General features: G+C 32.4%; 1 protein-coding gene across 1 annotated transcript; it reads left to right on the forward strand.

The window, feature by feature from the left end:
- Window positions 1-1,776: 1,776 nt before the first annotated feature.
- LOC127709722 (cerebellar degeneration-related protein 2-like) lies at window positions 1,777-17,743 on the forward strand. Its single transcript, XM_052215386.1, has 4 exons — window positions 1,777-1,980; window positions 8,435-8,547; window positions 11,669-11,817; window positions 14,615-17,743. Exons 1-4 carry the CDS (start codon window positions 1,920-1,922, stop codon window positions 15,621-15,623), a joined length of 1,332 nt encoding a protein of 443 aa, XP_052071346.1. The 5' UTR covers window positions 1,777-1,919; the 3' UTR covers window positions 15,624-17,743.
- The last annotated feature ends 5,547 nt before the right edge of the window (window positions 17,744-23,290 follow it).

The following is a 23,290-nucleotide window of genomic DNA, read 5'->3' on the forward strand; positions in this document are numbered from 1 at the left end:
TATATGAGGGTCTGGGTGATGTTTACAGAATACAGAAAAATATCAAAACTTTGATACCAATTGATGTTGTTCTCAAGTTTTATTCTCCCCAAGGATTTGTATAGTATAGTAAAATTGAGAATGGAAATGGGGAATGTGTCAAAGAGACAACAACCCGACCATAGAACAGACAACAGCAGAAGGTCACCAACAGGTCTTCAATGCAGCGAGAAATTCCCGCACCCGGAGGCGTCCTTCAGCTGGCCCCTAAACAAATATATATACTAGTTCAGTGATAATGTATATTAGAAAGGAGCAAAGACTGGCGTCCAGAATATGAACCAGCATACAATGAATTAAATTATGTAAAAATGATAAATCTGTTCGGCTAAAGATGTCAAACGCTATCCGTATTAATTACCCGAAAAAGAAAGGGTATATCAGGGTAGCGACTGACGTCTGACTAAATAGTAGAATGGGGCTGAATATTGAAATACTACTTTTTGATAAATATTCCTAAAGTAATGAACTAGAGAAGTTCTCGCTCGGACACACACTCCATAAAGTATAGTGTCTTTCTATACAAATCCTTGTTATCACTATTTAAAATTTATAGTTTTTTTTCACTATCAGGGAATTTTAAATAATTGAAGGAGTCATTAATTCCTAACAGGGAATTTTAAATAATTGAAGGAGTCATTAATTCCAGCGACATAAATAATCTATAACAGTTTCTATATAAAATTTTCAACCAAATACTGTTTTCATTTATTATGAAGACTTCAGAAAAAACGTAAATGTTTCCGTTAGTACTTCACCGGTTGTAATTTTTACAATGGGAAAAAGTTCAAAACCGTATAAGACTGATTTGAAGACCTTACAAAAAATATCAGGACAAAACACAACCAATAAAAGTGCCGTGGTGCATTTTACATGTAGGATGTGTTTATTTCCTAGTTTATCAAGAAATGCTGCAAGCGTGATGTCTGGTAATGTTTCTGGCATTAAAACCCACTTCGTGACAGCAAATCCAATCAAGAGCATATATCTGCATTGCAAAGCGCACGTTTTGAATCTTGTGTCCACCAAGGACATATACGTCCTTGTGTCCACTTGTAAAGCGCTAGCTGAGATCCGGATTTTTTTGTATTCTGTAAGTCAGTTGATATGGTTTCGTTGAGGATTCTCAGCTGTATTGTTGACTTGCTGTGTCATTAAAATAAACCCCATACCCATTTCCTTTTATGCGTAAAGATTTTAAAATCTGAGACGTTCACTGGAAGGATTCAATTTGAAAAAAGTGGTAAATGTTATTGAGAACATTTATGTATTCATCCGAATTCCCGAAGATTTAACTGGCTATTCCGGAATTCCTGTTAATTAAACGCCGGGCTCAATCCCGACGTCCTGAAACTGAGGTCCTTTCGAGACGACCCTTAGTTAATGGTCGTTAATACTACTTTGTGAGCTTTCTTGTTCTTGTCTGTATACTCTTCTGCATTCCTTTTTTTTATTTTGGAGAGTCTGTAGGGACTCTGTAGTAGTCGACATTAAGCTACTCATCGAAAAACGTATCTTTTTTTTACCGCTGGTAAAGCGAAATGTCGCGTGGAAAATAAATATTTTAGATTAATTTTTATATACACTAAAATTAATGTTAAATTGTTGAAGAAATAGACAGAAAAAGTGATTAAACACGTCCAATCATTATTCATAGTCGAACCAGAGACCTATTATAAAAAAAACAGGTAAATACATTCCAAACCATGGATGTCACATGATCAGTCATGTGATAGCCTTGGTAAAATTAGATATCCATCAGAATTTCCTACGAGCATGCCACGTTGTTTATTTATAATACACATCTGTTCGTGATGTTTAATTACAATTTAAAGACGAGAATTTGCAGATAAATGGATAATTGAAATATAGACCTAATAATGCACGAAACGGAGGATTTAATGGACGAAGCAGACGAAAACCAGGATTGGTACCAAAATGGTAGGTTCAACTTCAGCATCCAAATTATGTGTCATTGCACATTAACATATCTTATCGTGTGTAATCTATAATATATTTCCTTATACTGGCAAATTATAAAAATTGTTTATACATTTATTTAACATTTAAATGTATGTCACTGTTTTTATCGGTCACATTCTCTTGCTGATTACAAGTACAATGTAAATAGATACTTGATACAGTTAAATATTTAATTAAAAGTATTTCTGCATTTATATGATCTTTAAGGTATTTATAATCGTTATAGTGTTCTTCAAACGGTAACATGTCTTTGTGAATAATTGTCTTGAGATAAATGATAATTACGACAAACTTTAAAATTATTCATCACTTCTGTGGTGTCAGTACTAGCATACAATGTTTGTTTACTATTTTGAGAAATGGCTAATGGTGGTGATGTACTGGCTAGTCTATGAAGTGAGATAGTTTATTTCTTTATCGTGACGGAGAGGGCACCTGTATTGTTCTTTCAGTCATGTCGTAGGTGCAGACATTTTCAGTGTCATTTTTTGGGTAACTTGAAGTCAGTTTTTGTTTATTAATGTGATAAGATATAAGTTAAAAAGTACATGTACGTACTGGGACTATTATACTAAGAGTAAGTTACTAATAGTCCAAGGTACGTAGTAAAATGGAAACTGGGCTATGTCAAGCTTAATAATATAATTATAGGTAGAATATATGAGGGTCGTAACGAGGGTACCTTCATGACGAATAACGGTATAAAATCTTGCCAAATGACGTTTAACGGTAATTTTTGGTGTATGACGATAAAATGTACATTTCTTTATGACGATAAAAAAAATCGACTGATTTTGACGAATCACGTTAATCATTTCCAAAAATAACGGTAGCGTTAATTTTTTTAGACCTCTGACAAATCACGATAAAATTTTAACCAATTTGACGCTAACGGTAGCCGACAATGACCGTTTGACGCTTGACGGTAAAGGGCATTCCTATCCTCATATATGCTATTCACATGGAACATTCTCGATATTTTTGAATTCATTGAGATTTTCGGGAAATAAGTCGAGGCCGCTCATATGAGACTGCAACCTAACAATTAAATAAAATCCAAGATGACATAGAAAACATGCAGTAAAAAGGGCGGGGGGAAGGGGGGTGGGGGGTGGGGGTTACACGCTTTTGGGGTGTAGAATGTAGGGGATTAGAAGGTGGGGATGTGTATGGGATATAATGGGTAAAAAAATGCTTCTGGGTGAAAAAAAAGCAAATAAGTGAGCACCACCTTGTCACCCTCTCCATGCACAGATACAACGAACTTTCTTATTTCATGTCATTGTTATTTTCAAATGACATCTTTTGTTTGAAAGTATATAGGCAAAATAAAGGCAGGGTTCATAAAGGGCGACCGTGAGAACTGATTTGAAAAATACTATGATCTGATAGTCCACACAGGATGGTCGTATAGACCATGTTGACAAATGAATGAATATACGTCCATATCAAAGTTTTTAAATGTTTCAATTACTGATATACATAGGGGACTATTTAGATTGCAGCAGACCATAGTTTGTTGGGGTTATGTTTTTGTGATATTTTAACCGATCGCTAGGAGCGTCATGTCGCATGTTTGATTTCCAATAGCTGCACCGTTGGGGTTAAAATCGTATACGATAGCATTGAACTATTGGTGACCATGACGCAATTTTGGGAAACCGTTAAGTTCGAAAAATGTCTAATGAACTTTTTTCAAATTAAATGCACAGTTATAACCCTATAAGGTTGATTGCATAAAAAAAGTAACAAAATAACACAGTATAATACATTACAAGAAAATTAAGAGTACTAGACGTACTTTACATAATGTATATATATCATGCAAATGTTGAGTCCACTCTTCTCAGTGACCATGACTTTTAAGAAATGGAGATTAACAAAACTGACCTTAAAACTGTTGATAACGTATTATGTAGAATAGCTATTAGATAGACAATGATGTTGTTTTAGACAGACAGTTACGAACATGAGATATGGTCGTATATCACCGGTTTATATTGACCAGTGCTAATAAGTGGTTAATAATACACGTAATATTATTACATTAATTTACAAGTACATGTAATATTCCCTAGGCTTTACCATAATTTTCCGTGTTCAGATTGCCGATTCCACACGTTAATGACGTCAGTCGACCGAAATTGTGTTAACGAATGGACTCAATTCCACTCAATCTACCAATTCTTCTTCCTTTTCTTCTTCAGTATGAATGGAGTTATAAACCATTGACACGTGTCATACTGTCACGTTGATCTTATATATTAACTCAAGTTTCTCAGCTTCTTACTAAATTTTTAAAATGCTTTAATTGAATTTATTACAAATTTTACATCCCCATTTTTCTCACCAGCAACGAACAAGATCAATACTAATGGGTTATTATAAATATTCATGATAAAAAAAAAAATGGAAAAAAAATATCTGATATTTGCTGGTTTCAAAATTACATGATTGTAAGTTCAGTTTGCCTCGTGCTATGATATAATGTATTATTAATTTGAGTTTTTGTCCGTGTGTAACAGTATATTTATGCCTCACTGTAGAGCTACTAAACGACCGGACGTCGTCTAATACTATGTTACACGACCGACAGAAGAGTTCAAGACTTACCCGTATAGTGAAAAATAGTTTGCTACCTGCGGGTGTCCGAAGTAAGTTTCTTAAAGATGGAATTTATATGGTTTATTGTAATCATTCCAAACAAGCTAGTTTTAGTATTTTTCTTTTATCGTTATTTCCAAGGAGTGATTAATTATTATAAATACTTGTCAATTTTATCACATTGTCTTTCTGCATCGTCAATTTTATCACATTTTCTTTGTTCATTCATCTTCAATGATACAAGTCTGTCTCCTTTATTATTGACGTTAAAATGGTGTTTGACATAATGATAACGCATTTTTGTTTTTGTTGGCTTTTGTTTTTACTTTTGCCCGTTGTAACTGTAAAATTTAGGTATGGAAAATATGATCCAACATTAGATCTACTTTTTGTTTTTTGTGTCATTTTTGTTCATATTTGTTCACACTCCGCCAACTATATGTTCATTGAAACATTTTTGCCATTTTTTACCATAGACCGGAATTTTTGTTCAACTACAAGCAATTTATCAATATAAATTGTTTAAAATGTCATTATAAAAATCCTTGTGGAATTTAGGATCACTTAATTTAACATCATTAAGGTATAGGTGTTTTTATTTAAGAAGATTTATTTTATGGTTTGTAATCTGTTTGGATGAAAATACTTGGAATTTTAAATACCAGCGGAATCTAACTGACACGTGCATCCTTCTCGCATCTGTCACGATAACTTAAAGGCGTCATGGTCTACCGTCAAGACTACCCATAATTGATTGTTGTTTACTCAACATCCAGTCGCAAATATTACATGGATGTTTTGTATGAGAACACATTTTACAATACATCGAACAATTATGAACACTGCAAAGTGGAAGACCGGATTGAGGGAAAAATTAAGACTGCTACTGTTTAAAGATAAGACGGAACGTTGGATAAGGGCAGACTATTTGCCTCGGTTGTAACAGGCGACTATGAACTCTACGAAGGGTTTTTGCAAGAGTTCTTACATACAGAGAGTGCATGTGGTAAGCTATCAATACCGGGAATCGGATTTCAAGACCCCATTTCAAACGGATGTTGCTGCTTACTTATACATCCCTCATAGCCATACCGACACTTTTTCTGACAGCATGAGTCATACTGCCGAACAAGGCATTCAAAGTCTAAGCATGGAAGTATTATATTACCAATGGCCCAAGTAATACAGTTTCTATACCCCAGTCACGCTTTGGGTCAATAAGCACGAGACAAAAGCAATACAAATACGTGACAGTCCTGTTCTTAATTGTGGATAATGTCCATTCATTTGTAAATATAAATCTGGAATTGTTGGGCAGAAGTTGATAACTGCCTCGTCATATCACAGGTACGGAGCAAAACAAAATTGCGTTCTTCTGATGAAAAAATAAAACGATAATAAAATTAATCTGGTCTAAAATTTTCTGTGGGCAGCTGCATAGATTATAAAAATAAAAACATGACATACTTCATTGCAACAGTCCATTGAAAACGCATTGCAATAAAATAAATTGAACCTCCTTATCGTTCTTGGTAAGGATATTCTTTAGGGAGGAGGGGGAGGATTTATTTTCAGCCATTTGTGAGGAACGATTTAGTCGATTATGTATTTTTGAGAAAGTGCTGCATTACTATTAATGTTTCATGCACTACTTTAGTCTTCCACATTTTGTTGGTCAGGATCCCTCTCCATCCCCCCCCCCCCCCCCCCCCCCCAAAAAAAAAAAACCAAACTGGCCGACCGCTAACAAAGATGGTGAATGATAGCGATATATGTATTTTCACCATTATGTTAATGATAGTCCCTGACTGTCTTACTCATACTACATTTTTTTGAAGGTGAAGGTCATCTGGGATCTGCACTTAATTTGCGAATCATGTCGGAGTCTCAAACACTTCCCGACTCTTTCAGTATTTATACTCATTCGGGTAACAATTGTTTTTTTTTACCAGAATTTCCTGTCCGTTTTTTTCACGGATATCATGCGTCAACATGATTGTCTTTTCGTCGTTTGCGTGATTAACTCATCAGAGTTAAACGTGAATACAGCTACACATTTTGTTCATCAAAATGTTGTTTTCTGGCAGTACTTGTAGTTAATCGACTGGTCAGCCTTGGATACGACCTTAATGACCGATTAATCTATAAATATGTCTTGTCTAGATTATTCTACTTGTAACACCAATAATACATTTTCTATCGCACCTATAGCAACATTCTTGTACCATGTAAAATCGTATTTTATCTTGTTCACTAATTTCTGGTTATGTCTGTTCGTTCAAACATTATAACAAGCTGTATAAGATCAATGTTGTAAGAATAATCTTCGTGTTTGGTCATATAAGATATTTGAAAACTCAACTTGATATTAATACTGTTTAAAGTTTATATGTATGGCAATAAATATTTGAATTTTATAATATACAATAATTGCGATACAATGCACACTGTAGCAGAAATTATGACAAGGTTTATGAACTAGATTTCCTACATTTTACTGGAATGCAAATGTAGTAATGATTTTTTTTGATGGAATTACAAAGTTTGAAAGAGAAACTAAAATTGAAACTTTAGAGCTATACATTAGAACCAGACACTAAGAAGGAAAACTTGATATCGTTCTGTACCGATTAAAATGACATTGGCACATTTTTTTTAGATTTGATAATCTATTACACAAAATATTTGAAATATTCATTCAAAGAGAGTATATATATTCGTTTTAAGCACGTCGATATTGTGATTTGGCTATATATGGTTTTCTCAGCGCTTTTGACTATGCGTCATCATGTAATCAATGAAAATTATAAATATTGCACATATATGATTGTATTTGTCACTTAAAATTATATTGTTTACACATGTACACATCTTTAAATGCCCATAGTTATCACCATTGTTTACTATAGCATTTACGTATTTATTTTGCTTTAATGAAGCCAATATTCAGGGTGGCAGAAATCATAAATTATATATATATTGATCCTTGGAACATGATTCAATTCTTCACATAGCTACTTCGTGGTATTGATCACATACAAAATGGGTTTGCATGGTATGGAGTGGTGATTGTTTTAATAAATTGATAAATGAATAACATTAACATTTATAGGAGAAGTTTGGCCTTAGTATACATTGATCACAGTTTTTAAATTTTCAGTTGTTGAGTGGTTCAGTTCATGGAACTAGGTAATATTGATTGGCACACCTCTGTCATATGAAAGAGATTTTTTCAGCAGATTACCCTGATCAGAAATTGATTACATGTTATTTGTAACATACAAGCTTGTCGTATGGTTTTGGTAGTTTTCAATATTAGATTTCCAGAAGTCTTTATTAAGAATATTGATAAGCCACTCCAATCCTTCAATTATATATATATATAGTCATGTATGCGAATAATTAAGCTTTAGGACCTGTCTAGACGATTCACAAGGACCATAACTACACCTCCTTTTAGCTAAATTTTATGAGTGAGAGGGGGGAAAACCGCTGAATCCCGAAATTCCCGAAAAATAAAGCATTCTTTCCTGAATCCCGAAAACTTAATCATTAATTTCAGATAAGTGTAAATCACGAATTCCAGCAAAAATAAAGCCCAATCTCGACGCCCCGCGTGATTCACATGGCAATCCTTCCACAACGCATTGGTTTTTGTTGTTATTGACTTTTGTCTTATGCATGATTTGTAAACATTTATTAAACATGATGACAATAGTTTTTTGTAAAATGCATAGAACATGATATTTAAGAAGTTGAAATTTAAGTAACGGCCTTTAAGTAAACTACTGGTATATATATATTTCAGACCTCCAACTTGCCGCAGAGCTTGGTAAAGCTTTACTTGAAACCAACAGAGAACTGGAAACACAGGCGATGCATTTACAGCAGGTCAAACATGAACAAAGTCTGGAGATTGAGGTAAAAAAAATATAGATCACCCATTTATTAAAAATGAAAAATAAAGGTCCAGTGGCCATTATTTCAGAACATGACACTAATGAGGCATAAGCTGTCAAATTCATGTTCACCGATGTAACTCAAATTCTCATATTTGATTTATAACATCATAGAATAATTACATTACATGCATGTATGTTTCATTATAATCCATAGTTTTGATTGGCTGACAACAATTATGACTGAGGCACTCAAATTTAATATTTTATTTACGTACAAAATACTCTGACTATGACTGCACGTGCTATCAGCTATCAGCAAACGAAAAGCTTAATATAAATCTTAATTGCATGGCAACTTGGTTGTAGCATAAAAATGTAATTAGAATTGAATATTTCATAGCTTATTACAAAATGTGCTTCGGTCAAGGCTTTTATACCCCAATAAAATTATAAAAAGAAGCATTTAATTCTTAATTAAAACGTACATCCAAATGACAAATATTTCTAAAGAAACAATTAACAATATACACAGAGTCTTTATAATGTATCTAAGAATTTCATGTGTATTTTAGACTAAACACCTTCAATTAAGATGACCTCCGATGAATTCCGATGGTTATATGACCTGATGTAAACATATATATATATAAATACTCAGACAAGCACATGCAAGGTCTGGTTGATTTCATGTCATAGATTTAAAAAATGTGTAAATCATCGTTTGGCCTGTATAAGAATGATTTTGTGGACAGATTCAGTCAACGAGAGGGTTTTTCCGTGTGGCTCCCTTGTTTCACTTTTCAATGTTGACATTCTTTTCTTTTTAATAACAAAACATGCGTAACAATTGTGTAACCCATCTTCAGTTATTTAATTGAAGGTCTCATGAATACGGATTCAAATAAGGTTGAATTATTGACTTGCAAGCCAATAAAATACATCAGCAATGTTTTGAGCTTATATTGATAAAATTGGACCAAATTGACTGCCTCATGAATACGTTTTCAAGTGAGGTTGAATTATTGAATTGCAAGCCAATAAAATACATATTTTGACAAAATTGGACCATATTGACTGCTAATATTTAATATTATTCCACAATTACGCTTTTATAAATGTTTGAAAAAACAACATATTTTAAATTTTTTGTCTAATTCGTAGCTAATCCTTAAAAGGAGAGGTGTATAAATGGTATTATTTTCTTAAAACATCAAACAACTTGCCGTCAAATGTCGATACAGGCTTAAAGGTAAAATCATATCAGTATGATTTTTTATACGCCTGTTTATGGGGACGTATTATGGTATACTGTTGTCCATCTGTCCATCTGTCCCTCCGTCGTCAACATGTAGGACAATAACTCTAACGCTTTAACCAATTTGCATGAAATTTTGGTGAATTGTCTATATCTATTGACGTGAGCTCCCTTTCAATTTTTAAAAATTTTCGATTTTATGTTTCCGAGTTATGGGGTTTTATTCATTAACAAGAGGCTGTCAGAGTGAAATCTGGACCCCAAAACAGGATCAAGTAAATAAATATAGCATTCAGAAAATTAGTTTATACAGAATAACAAACAAACCTACCACAAATACTTCAAACAATTTACCAAAGAAAAGAAAAAAAAAATTTCCAAAATATCATTTGTCATTAATACATTGTCTTTTAAAAATCTATAAAACTTATCTATAATTATTTTCAAAATGTCTGATAATGAACAGTAAATTTCAAACTATATTTATACCATCCTACAGAGCCTATCATCAACAACACTTAGGAAACACAAAATTTTCAAATAAATCTGTCACTCCAATTATAATTTTGTGATTGATAATTACCACATGCTTTGTTATCTTAAAAAAACTTAGTGTAATCAAACTTCATATATATAATTAATAGTTCCCAATATTTTTTCTTTCATTTGTCACAAAAATATATGCAACTTATCTATCAATGTCAACAACTTTATCTACACAATGTAATGTAATGAAATATATCCTTTAATAAAAATAGTCTATTATCTAATGAAAATGATATTTGCAAATCTGGACCCCCATACAGGATCAAGTAAAAATTAAACATTAACACACCCAACAAAAATAAAATACCACATAACAACTGTGACCTACGTACTACCTATCAACCTTCAAAACACACATGACTTAAAAAAAATAGTTATAAAGGAATTTTTGACAACTCCTGACTAAAATCAATTGAACAGATACAATCATTGATAGACTATCTATCCATATACTTATTAATTACACCATTTCTGTTCAAAGGGAAATAACTCAAAATAAAAATAAATCATGTACTAAATATCACTTTTCGCTACTGAAAGGTCTACAACTCAACAGCGAGAAAAGCTAAAATCATGAAAATTGAACTTGACCTTCATTTAGTCACAGGAAACAACATATATAAATTTGAAAAGATTTCCTCAAAGCGTTATTATGATAATGAATGGCCACTGTTTGGCCGCACGCCCACCGTACATCCCCAAATAAATAACTGATTTTTCCTTTGAAAATCTGGTTGAAAATGGGGGATTTTCCAGTTTTCAGACAATAACTCAAAAACAATTTCACCAATTTGCAAGAAACTTTGGTGAATTGTTTATATCTATTGATGTGATCTCCCTTTTGATTTCTGTAAATTTTAGATTTTACGTTTCCAAGTTATGGGGTTAAAAAGGGGGATTTTCCAGTTTTCGGACAATAACTCAAAAATGCTTTGAGCAGTTTTCATGCAACTTTGGTGAATTGTTTATATCTATTGACATAAGCTCCCTTTCAAATTTTAGAAATTTAAGATTTTACGTATATGAGTTGTGGGATTTTATTCATTAAAAAAGGGGGATTTTCCAGTTTTCAGACAATAATTCAAAAATGCTTTAAGCAGTTTTTATGAAATTTTGGTATTGGATATAAATATCTGCTGCATTGTGCAAGGAAACAAATCTGAAATGAATACATGTGTACTGATATATAATGGGGCAGCCCCGATATTCAGACATACCATGGTCAATATAATACTTCCATGATGATACACAAGTTATGCTGACAGTGTGCTTACTAGTGATTGGATTGAATATGACCATTATGGTTAGCTAAATTAAATGTTTATTTCACTAATTTTAGTTCCTATCAAAGCAGTTGGAAACTGCCAGAGACAATTGTGATTCTCGGATGAAGGTTTATGAGGAATTGGACAGACACAACCAAGAGTTGGAGAAAACCAATCAAAGACTAGTTTTAGACTCCAAGGGAGATAAACAAAGAGTAGAAAAGTATGTTTTGCAAACTATGAGTTGATTCTGGTCATACTTATTCTTAGTGTCTTTGAAATGAATGCTACAGACAACACACAATTCATTAGTGGCTTTAAAGAGAAAGCTACAGACAATACACAATTCATTAGTGGCTTTAAAATGAAAGCTACAGACAACACGCATTACATTAGTGGCTTTAAAGTGAAAGAACAGACACACAATTTTATTTGATCTTACTTATTCATTAGTGGCTTTGAAGTGAAAGCTACAAACAACACAATTTTATTTGATCTTACTTATTCGAATCATAAGTGTTTTAAAGTGAAAGAACAGACAACACACAATTTTATTTGATCTTACTTATTCATTAGTGTCTTTAAAGTGAAAGCTACAGACAACTAACATTACATAAGTGGCTTTAAGTTGAAAGCTACAGACAACAAACAATTCATTATTGGCTTTGAACTGAAAACTACAGACAACACACAATTCATTAGTGTCTTTAAAGTGAAAGCTACAGACAACACACAACTTTATTTCATATAAAACCTTTGTAGCAAGAAAACAAATAAAACTACACCACTTTTTCGTTTTCTTTTCTAAAAACACATAATGGAGCAGGATCTGCTGACCCTTTCATAGCACCCTTAGATCACCCCTTGTTTTAGACCCACTTTTTATACGACCGCAAAAATTAAAAAATTTTTGGTCGTATATTGGTATGACGTTGGCGTCGTCGTCGTCTGGCGTCGTCCGGCGTCGTCCGAAGACACATTGGTTTTCGCACTCTAACTTTAGTTTAAGTGAATGGATCTCCATGAAATTTTACCATAAGGTTCAATACCACGAAAGGAAGGTTGGGATTGATTTTGGGGGTTATGGTACCAACAGTTAAGGAATTAGGGGCCAAAAAGGGGCCAAAAATAAGCATTTTTGTAACTTCCAGACAATAACTTGTGTATAAGTGTATGGATCTCTCTGACATTGTACCACAAGGTTCCATATCACAAAGGAAAGGCTGTAATTGATTTTGGGGGTAATTGCCTCAAAATTTTAGGAATTAGGGGCCAAAAAAGGGGCAAAAAACAAGCATTTTTCTAGTTTCATGACAATAACTTGTGTGTAAGTGTTTGGATATTTCTGAAATTGTACTACAAGGTTCCATATCACAAAGGGAAAGCTGGAATTGAGTTTGGGGGTAATTGCCCGAAACGTTTAGGAATTGGGGGCCAAAAAGGGGCCAAAAATAAGCATTTTTCTAGTTTCCAGACAATAACTTGTGTTCAAGTGTATGGATCTCTCTGAAATTGTACTGCAAGGTACCATACCACAAAGGGAAGGCTGGGATTGAGTTTGGGGGTGATGAATCATAAGGGGGTTCAAAAAATTTGGGGGGGGGGGGGGGATTTTTTTTTTCCTTTTTTTTTTCTTTTAAAATTTTCCATTTTAAGTTGGATATTTCTGATTAATATTTAAAAGCAAATAATAATGATATGGTAGGAGATACACACCAAACAGGATGTGTAAATTATTATATAATAAGTATTGTGCAATAGCAAGAAATTTTCAATTGCACAGTATTGCACAATAGCAAGAAATCTTCAATTGCACAGTATTGCGCAATAGCAAGAAATCTTCAATTGCACAGTATTGCGCAATAGCAAGAAATTTCCAATAGCACAATATTGCGCAATAGCAAGAAATTGTCAATTGTACAGTATTGCGCAATAGCAAGAAATATTCAATTGCACAGTATTGTGCAAAAGAAGATACTTCGTATAAATTGCTTATTTCTTGATCAATTTCAACGGGGTTTTATTCTTGAATTCTTGGGGTTCTTAAATATGCTGAATCTAACCGTGTATTAAGTTTTTGGATTTTGGGCCCCGTTTTTAAATTGGTCCACATTGAGGTCCAAAGGGTCCAAAATTTAACTTTGTTTGATTTCATCAAAAATTGAATTATTGGGGTTCTTTGATATGCCGAAAATAACCGTGTATTTAGATTCTTAATTTTTGGTTCCGTTTTCAAATTTTCTACATTAAGGTCCAAAGGGTCCAAAATTAAACTTAGTTTGATTTTAACAAAAATTGAATTTTTAGGGTTCTTTGATATGCTGAATCTAAACATGTATTTAGATTTTTGATTATGGGCCCAGTTTTCAAGTTGGTCCAAATCGGGGTCCAAAATTAAACTTTGTTTGATTTCAACAAAAATTGAATATATGGGGTTCTTTGATATGCTGAATTTAACCATGTATTTAGATTTTTGATTTTTGGGCCCCGTTATCAACTTTGTCCACATTGAGGTCAAAAGGGTCCAAAATTAAACTTTGTTTGATTTCATCAAAAATTGAATTCTTGGGGTTCTTTGATATGCTGAATCTAACCATGTATTTAGATTTTGGATATTGGACCATAATAGGTGAATGTCCAATTTAAAATTTTTAAGTTCTTAGACCACATTCATTCTGTGTCAGAAACCTATGCTGTGTCAAATATTTAATCACAATCCAAATTCAGAGCTGTATCAAGCTTGAATGTTGTGTCCATACTTGCCCCAACTGTTCAGGGTTCGACCTCTGCGGTCGTATCAAGCTGCGCCCTGCGGAGCATTTTATTTATCTATATTTTCGAAAATAGCAGAATATAAACTACATTTTAGCAAATAATTAAAATATTATTGTTTTTAATTTACGCCCCACCCCCACCTCCCCTCATTCTACATTAAGAATAGTAACAAGCGCTGATACATGCTTTGAAATGCTTGATTAGATTAGATATTTATATTACTATAACTTTTTATCTACTGTCAGGTTATTAGCCACTGTTGAGCATTTGGAGGATAAATGTGAAGAGTACCAGAAAAAAATTGAAGATATGAAAAAAGAAGAGACAATAAAACAACGTCAACAAAAACAAGAAAGCAGACGTGCCTTAAGTTTGGCAAATCTAAGGGAAAGTAGTGATTATTTAAAGAATATATACATTTCTGATTTACAGTGGACATACAATGATCAATTTAAAAAATTACCAATGAATCCATATGAAGTTGAAATAAAGAAACTTCAAGACAGCATGAAACAAATGAAGGCACAAAAAATCATTGATAAAAGGAAAAAGGAAGACTTAGAAACAGAAGTTTCATTATTGTGGGATGAAAATGAAGCCTTGGACAAAAAGAACAAAGAGCTTGAAGAACAAATTCAAATTTTGGAGGATGACCTCCAGAAATCTAGACTCGAGACTACAAAAACATTGGCTTATGAATTAAGTAAATTTGATCCACAAAATGTGATAGCGAGTGAAGTAGAAGTTGATGATACAGAATTCACGTCTAAGGGGAAGCTGGTTAAACTGGACGGAGGTGGTAGTTTATATGGTAGTACCGAATCTGTCAATCAAATTGCACCAGACACAAAAGAACTGTCACCAGTAGATCCTGATAAAAACAGTGTTTCAATTTTGAATGAATTAGAAACTCAATATCACAATTTATTTCAAAAGTATGAAGATTTGTTGCAAGGGAAGGGTAAAAGATCTGGAAGCTTCAATGAAGCAACAGGAGAAAGTTTTGATGTGGTACTACAAAGACAACTTGCTGTGTCCCACAAAGAAGTTCAGACATTGTTGAAATTACACACAAAAGATGCATCCTGTGGAGATGCATCTGCTGAGGATCCACCGCCATATAAATCAATTTTTAGAGATATATTTGCAACGTTGAAGAAATCTAGGATTGAGGAATCAGGGGAACAACCTACCTCGGCTAGTGGAACACCTTTAACAAGTCCAGTTTGTCCAGATGAAAAACCAGTTCAGTGAGAAAGCTGAAACACTGCCAAATTAAACAGTATTCTTCAATACCATTATGCATATGAATGTAATTTGTTTTTTAAGTCAGTACATGCAGCATTTCATACCACGGTTCTTATCATAAAAATATAATGATAAAATTGATATCAAGTTGTACTGAAATGTTAACAACTTGCAAGTTATTTTATGTGCTAGCTTTTTGTGAAAATAGTCCAAAAGGATTTTCTCATGAACATTTATGTTCGTTAACATGATGTAATGGTTATGAAACCCAGAATGGTTGGAAAAATGTCATTAATATTAAATTGTCTATTATAAAATTTATATCAAATTAATATAAAGTATATTCCATAATATAAATATATTTCAATGTGTATATATACACGTCTAACCATGTGACAACTTTATGACAGACATTCTCCATCGGATAACATGTGGTTATACAGGGCTAACACCATAATATATATATACGTCTAAAAAGTGTACAACAACAGCAAAAAAATATGTGTGAAACACTATACAATATTCAATAATATTTTGGATAACAAATGTCCTTCATCAGTATGAGCAGCCTATGTTAAATTGCGTGATTAGCTTTTCTAGTAAACAAAAATTTTGAACATCATACAAATTAAACACCGACCATTGTTTGTAGAAAAGTTAAGTTATATAATACTATAATCTTGAACTACCTAAATAATAAGAATTTACAATATATGGAAAGTTAGAGTTTTATTATTTTATAATCTTGTGAACTAGATTGAAGACCTGTTGGTGACCTTCTGCTGTTGTCTGTTCTATGGTCGGGTTGTTGTCTCTTTGACACATTCCCCATTTCCATTCTCAATTTTAGATACAAATTAAGTATTTACCAAGTTTACAATACACTTTTAAGCTGTATAGTTTATATACTGTGTATAGTATTGTTTTCCATAACGATCTACCACTTTTATAAGAATGATCATTGATTATAATAATATATTTATATAAATATATTCAAAATAAAATACATGTAGTATGAAAATGCATCTACATATTTATTTATCCATGTTAAACATGTAGAAACATTTGTGTACTATTTTATTTTGAATGAATTATAAATATTAACAATGACATGAATACTGGATATCCTCATTCAGTTAACAATGGGACTGTGTTATGGTAATTTCATTCTTTGTTTCAGCTTAAAGTCATTTTAATTAAGAAATTGGTTACATCACATTTCAACATGTTTTCGTACAATCATATTTTTTTTTAATAAAGAGATCTTTAGTTGTGTTCTTCAGCATGTTCTGTTGATGACTCAATGAATTATACCCCATATATTATTTGTATCTAATATTCAACATATTCAAGATTCCACCTAACACCAACAACTTTGGCTACCCTGATTGGTTTAATATAATTACCCTAAAATATAATTTAAAGCAAACCAATATTTTTGTCACCTTTAGGTTGTCTGAATGTTACTTGAGGACAGATCTGACCATCAGTGACAAACTTACTACACCTAAAATATCTGAGGTTTTTGAGGTGGTTTACAGTATAAAGATAAATACTGTAAATTCAGAAATTATTGCGATTTTTAAAGAATGAACAAAAATGCGATAATAATCATTGTGATTTTGGGGAAAGCTGCATACAGATATATGTTACTGATATCAAAATGCGAGTTATTATTGCGATACACACCCAGTTGCATTATTCCCATTAATAAAAACCTCGCAATAATTTCTGAATTTACAGTAGTCAAACAAAATAAAGAATAGAGAATTATCGAGTGCTAAAAAATAAAAATAGAGATTAATGGGCCAAAAAAATTAAAATAGAGAAAATTGGCCTAATTTTTTGAAATTACAGAAATGGAGATCCCCATATCTGCTTTTATAATAATGTAATGCTAACCATTGTATCTCTATGTCTGTTATTGAAACAAGACAATCAAAACTGTGTTACTATGTAGCTAGTTTCATTGAAGCAGCATTATTATGGTGAATGACTTTCGATGTTTGACCAATACTTTTATGATATTATTGTTGTTGTTTCCATGGAAACTCTAGTCTTTTATTATTGTCTAATTTATGTTGGAGTGAGCTATTTTGTTTTCAATAAAGCATTATATAACTGTTTTTATGACTCTACTAATTTGCTGTGTGATACTGGACTGATTTCCTTTGAAATGATTTACATACATTGTACCTGTTGGGTGTTGATTGAACACAAAAGTTTTCTAAACATATAAATCACATTTTTCACTGTTCATGTAATAAAGCTATGGAAAGATAGATGGGTATTTTGGAAGGTAATAAAGTAAATGCTTGGATTAAGTTTGCATGGATATCTAAAGGTACCTTTGAATAATACGTAAAAAAAAGGAAAACTGGAATTAATAAACATTTGGACAGAACATTAGACCATACCAACCACCAACATCAAACTCTGAAAGTAGGTGTACAAACAAAGACATACTTAAATACATGGTTCCCATAGCCTGACTTTGTACAGGCAGTATAAATGTGTTTAACCCCCCCCTTTATTTGTCCTATCCAGCACAATAAAAAATAACCAACAGATGATCACTAACTTGAACAAGAAATAGAAGACCGCTCAAAATTTGGAAAGCAGGTTCAAAATGTGCTCTCTACTACAGGAAGCTATTGAAGGTAGCCATAGCTGTGGGTTGAATACTGCCTCTTAAGAAAACAAAAAATAAATTGTTGACACAAAGATATGTCTTGCCTGTATGTAGTTTTGATAGTATAATGCAAATGCTGAAATTGAAATATTAAACAATTATTTAAGCATGTAAACCATGCCAAACTTTCAAAACCATGACTGAGTGTAAATGCCCAAATAATCTTGGTGGAAAGGAGGTATGCTAATAGAAGTGCATGCAATATAATTGATTTGTCTTCAGTGGTAGATTGTAAGTATTTCTATGGACACCAATGAATCACAGTTTATGGCCAAACTCAGTAAAGACCTGTCTGAATTCCAATCAATTGATCAATTGACTGTCATCTTTATGATATTTTTTTGTTAAATAACCAAGAATTTACTAAATATGCTGCCAAAATTTACCCAAAGGAACTTAATTACTTGAAATAAATCAAATATAAACAGCAATATCTGGTCTTTTCCTAAATTAGATATCTTTATTTAACATGGGAAACTCTGCACAAAAATTTAAGACAAAAGTGAGAATTTTTCATTCCCTAATGTATGTTTTCCCTTTTGGACGATGCTCATGGTGTATTACTGGTAAATTATTAAGTCAAGGATTTCATTACCACAAATAAATAAAACCTTTACTAAATTCTTTCATAGATAAAAAGATTTTGTTTGGAAGTTTGGCTGTAGCTGTAGAAAACTTATTACAAACCGGATAGCACATCCTATTTTTACGGTGATGTTGTTTACAGAGCCCGTAAATTTATAATGGTACAAATATTTATTTTTTATCAATAAATTTAAATTAAAACCAAACTATTGTTATGCACACAATGTACATTCACGGTCAATCAATCTGTCTCTAAAATTCATGGTTCAAATACAACATTAATCAAAGTGATGGAAATCACTCATGGAAAGATTGGAAGAGTAGTTTTGAATAACTTTAGATTATATTTCCGTATGGTGTGGATAAAAAAGAACATTAATATAGCACTATTGCATTTTCTACAGGTCTTCAGAAGGAAAGGCACTTTTTCATTAGATAAAATGATCTAAATATGATTCAATGAGAGTGGGTCAACAATTTCTTTTAAATTGCAATCAATATCTTGACCAAATAATGTTCCCTGTTACATGTTTCACTTTTTACATTTTATCTTTAGAAACTGAAGTACCAAATATACATTCTTTTATAAAAAGTTCAACATTTATCGTTGTAGGACATGAGACCAACAGATAGGCATGAAACTAAGATCTTTTTAATCTAAAAAGTTTTTTTTGGGACATTCTGTAAGTTGAAAAAAATTGGTAAAAATCTTCATTAAAGGGCAATAACTTCAATAAGAAGTTGACCTACTATTTCAACCTTTTTATCAATCTTCTTGATGATCATTTTTGCTATGTAAAGTTTTTCTCTATTATTGTTTTCAAGATAAAAGGCAAAAATGAAAAAAAATTGGTAAAATTTGTCAATTAAGGGCAATAAATCCTATAAGAAGACCTCTGACAGTTTTGAAGTAATTGGACATTAGGTAGATCTCACTATTCTAAACATTTCTGCCCCTGTCAGAGTTTATCTATAGCGGTTTTCCAAAATAATAGACAAAGCTTGCATTTTACCCCTATGTTTTATTTTTAGCCATGTCAGCCATGTTGGTTGGCAGGCGGTGTCATTGAACAAATTTTTAAAACTATATCAGTGTTCCAGCTAGGATTTTAAAAGGGCAGGGAACCAATCATGATAAGGGCACTTTAGCACGATGATTGATATTTCAAAAAGGGCATGTCAAACATTGTCTTATGTTAAGGGGACGACCATTTGATATTCTGGTGGGGGGCCAGGAGGATTTGTTTTGGATCAGTTATTTATTTTTGTGAACTAGAAGAAGAGATTATCTATTTTCTGCACTGATGAAGCATGGTTTTTCATTTTCATTAAAACAAGGGACTGATTATTTATTTTCACAATTATATTTATAATATTTGAAAACACACCATTTTAAAAATTTTTTTTATTCCTAAATAGATAATAAGTGTATAGTCAAATCATTATGTACCATTTAATCAGAATTAATCATCATCCTGTGGAAGTGAATCTTCTGAATTCCAAACTGCAGGTATTGCATACGTACAAGGTATTAAATGGGGCTGTAACTAAGCCTCTTTTTAAAGTAATGTCAAACATATTTGCCGAGCGGAGCGAGGCAAAAAAATTTGGCGAAAGGGTTTGGGAGCCGCTGAAGGCCACAAGAAGACAATATGTTGGTCTCAAAGCAAAATATATAGATTCAGTGTAAGACTTTTAGTTTTTAGGGACAACATCAAAAGACCAATATGTAGGATAAAGCAACAAGTGTAATTCAGAAACTTAAGTATGTGGCTGCTTATTTTTGTTTTTTTTTTAGTGTTTTGGCTTGCAGAAAATCTTTTTTATATACCTGTCAATTATGTGTTTTTGTTCTCAAATTAAGTTAAGAGGGTGTGATTATCATTGATATAACTATGTCAGGTAAGTTTTTATAACACATTTCAATTACAACTTGATGTAGTTCTTAACTGAGATACAATTTGAAAATTCATGTAGTTTGTAAAATTAGATAAAAAGTCCTTAAATAAAGTTAAACTCAAGTTTAAAAAAATTACTAAATTACAAATGGAATGCAACACTAAGAGAATAAAGAAGGGCAATCAATGAACAAAAGACAAACCCTGGAACAGATAAAACACAAAACGGCAAACATTATGACAAATAACACTGAAAACTAAAATTAAATGTGAAACATGGATCACGAAAAACTAGGGCTGTATGCCAGAGGGTGAACAGAACTTGCTTCTTGGAAGGCATTCGAAGTAAAAACAATTTGATATGAAGACAAGCTTTTGTTTTTGAAATTTCCTACCTCAGGCATTTGCCTCCATTTAGTTACAGCCCTATGACTTATGAAAGTGAGGTAAATGTTCCTGAGTTAATATACCTCTAGTTAAATGAAACCCATTTTCAGACATTTCAAGTACATTAATATTTATACATTGCATTATAAAAGATTTGGAAAGTTTTTCCCGAAAAAAATATGAAAAAAGACGAATTTTGTAGGAATCTGGTGCCATTTCATACTTTTGAATAGCATTTATAAAATGGCTTAAAAGACCTGCAGAGTTATTTATTTTCAATACATTGTAGGTCAGGTTATTTATTTTGAAACTACCACAGAACAAACCATTCATTTTTGTTATCAAGGCTGAGTTATTTATTTTCAAAATCCTCCTGCCCCCCCCCCCCCCCCCCCCCCCCCCCCACCCCCCCAGAATATCAAATGGTCGTTACCTAACTGCAGGGGTTTCAGCTAGGAGTTTTGAGGGGGTTTAGTAACTTTTACGCTAAATGAAAATCAACCTTATTTTGGGTAACAGTATTAAAGGGACCATGCAAGGACGTATATTACTAGCTCAGTCTTCCCTAGAACATTTTTGATGCATGGTAGGTCTAAGGTTAAGTTGCAATGCAGATCACAGCGGCATTTTGTAGAATTATTTTTATTTCATTAGTGAAATGAATTGTGCATGTCAGTTAAAATACTACACTAGATCTGCAATACAGTCAGGAACTGTTCCGAATTATACCTTACATTTTCTCCAGGGGCCAACAAGGCCCTACCAGGGTATTTTTACTACAGGTACATACTTATTAATAGTCTTGAATGTTCTTATAAAGGCAATAATATATGTTTGAAATGCCTAATACATGTAGCCCAGTGTTTCTGATTATGATAGAAATAATAAATAAATTATAATAAACCACATTGAGTTTTTCAGAATTAAAATCCATTTAACCATGTCTTTTCAGACTGTTAAACTTATATTTGTAATATTATATATAAAAAATCCCCCCTTTTCCATTTTACACACCCCTAGATGTAGAGTATTAAAGTATTATCAGTTTCACCACTAGAAAGTATTCATTTTTAATGAAATAATCTTAGCAGTTAATCAAAATGAAAATCTTACTGTCTATAAATAACAATGAAATGTAACTGTTTCTTGTTAAAGGGGTTATCCGAATTTTCCCGCCAAAAAAGCACATGGCTTTTAACAAATGTAAACAAAGCAGTCAATTTGTGATCATGGATTACAGCTTTAATTAATTCAATTTGGATATAGATATTCAATGAAAGGTACAGTCAAGCATTGTTTTTACTTTCTTCTGGATTAAAACTAGTTTAAAAGATCAATTTAAAAAAAAATCTTTGACATATAAAACAACAGACGATCTACCGATACATCAAACGCAAATTGTCATCTTTTGAGAAATATTGAAATTGAAATGCTGACTGACCGAATTTAATGAGAAAAATTATTACAAATGGTCAATTATGAAGTTTAATTAACGGATTAATGACCCATCTGATGTCGATAAGCGGATTATCTGTAATCACAACTTATTACACCTGAGCTGTAAATGTTAATTAGCTGAGGGTCATAAACTTGTCATAAATATGAAGACAGGTAGAACAATTGTATTTTCATCAAAATATTACGGCAACAAAGGCATGGACTTGCGAAAAAGGGCAGGGCGTCTTAAAAAGGACACAGGGTATCAGAAAAAGGGCACAGGGCGGCACTCGGGAATTACAGTACCCCAATGATGATTGTGGACAAGTTTGGTTAAATTTTGCCCTGCAGTTTCACAGAAGAAGATTTATTAGTAAAAGTCGAGGGATGACGAAGGCTGATAAAGATAGATGCCAAGTGATGAGAATAGCTCAAAAACGACAATTATTGCTGTTGATTTTAAATTTATTAACCTTTGGGTAAATTTCCACAGTACAATTAATGAATTCTTGATTATTTAAAGCAAAAACATCATCAAGGAAAAGGTAAGCGTTATTAAATTTATCAATTAAAAGGAATTTAGACAGATCTATACATAGTTTGGCCAAAAACAGTGATTCATAACAAGTTGCTGAGTACAATTTGTGTTGGACATTTAAAAAAAAACCCAAACA

Source organism: Mytilus californianus, unplaced genomic scaffold (assembly GCF_021869535.1).
Source record: "Mytilus californianus isolate M0D057914Y unplaced genomic scaffold, xbMytCali1.0.p SCAF_7, whole genome shotgun sequence".
Lineage (NCBI taxonomy): Eukaryota > Metazoa > Mollusca > Bivalvia > Mytilida > Mytilidae > Mytilus > Mytilus californianus.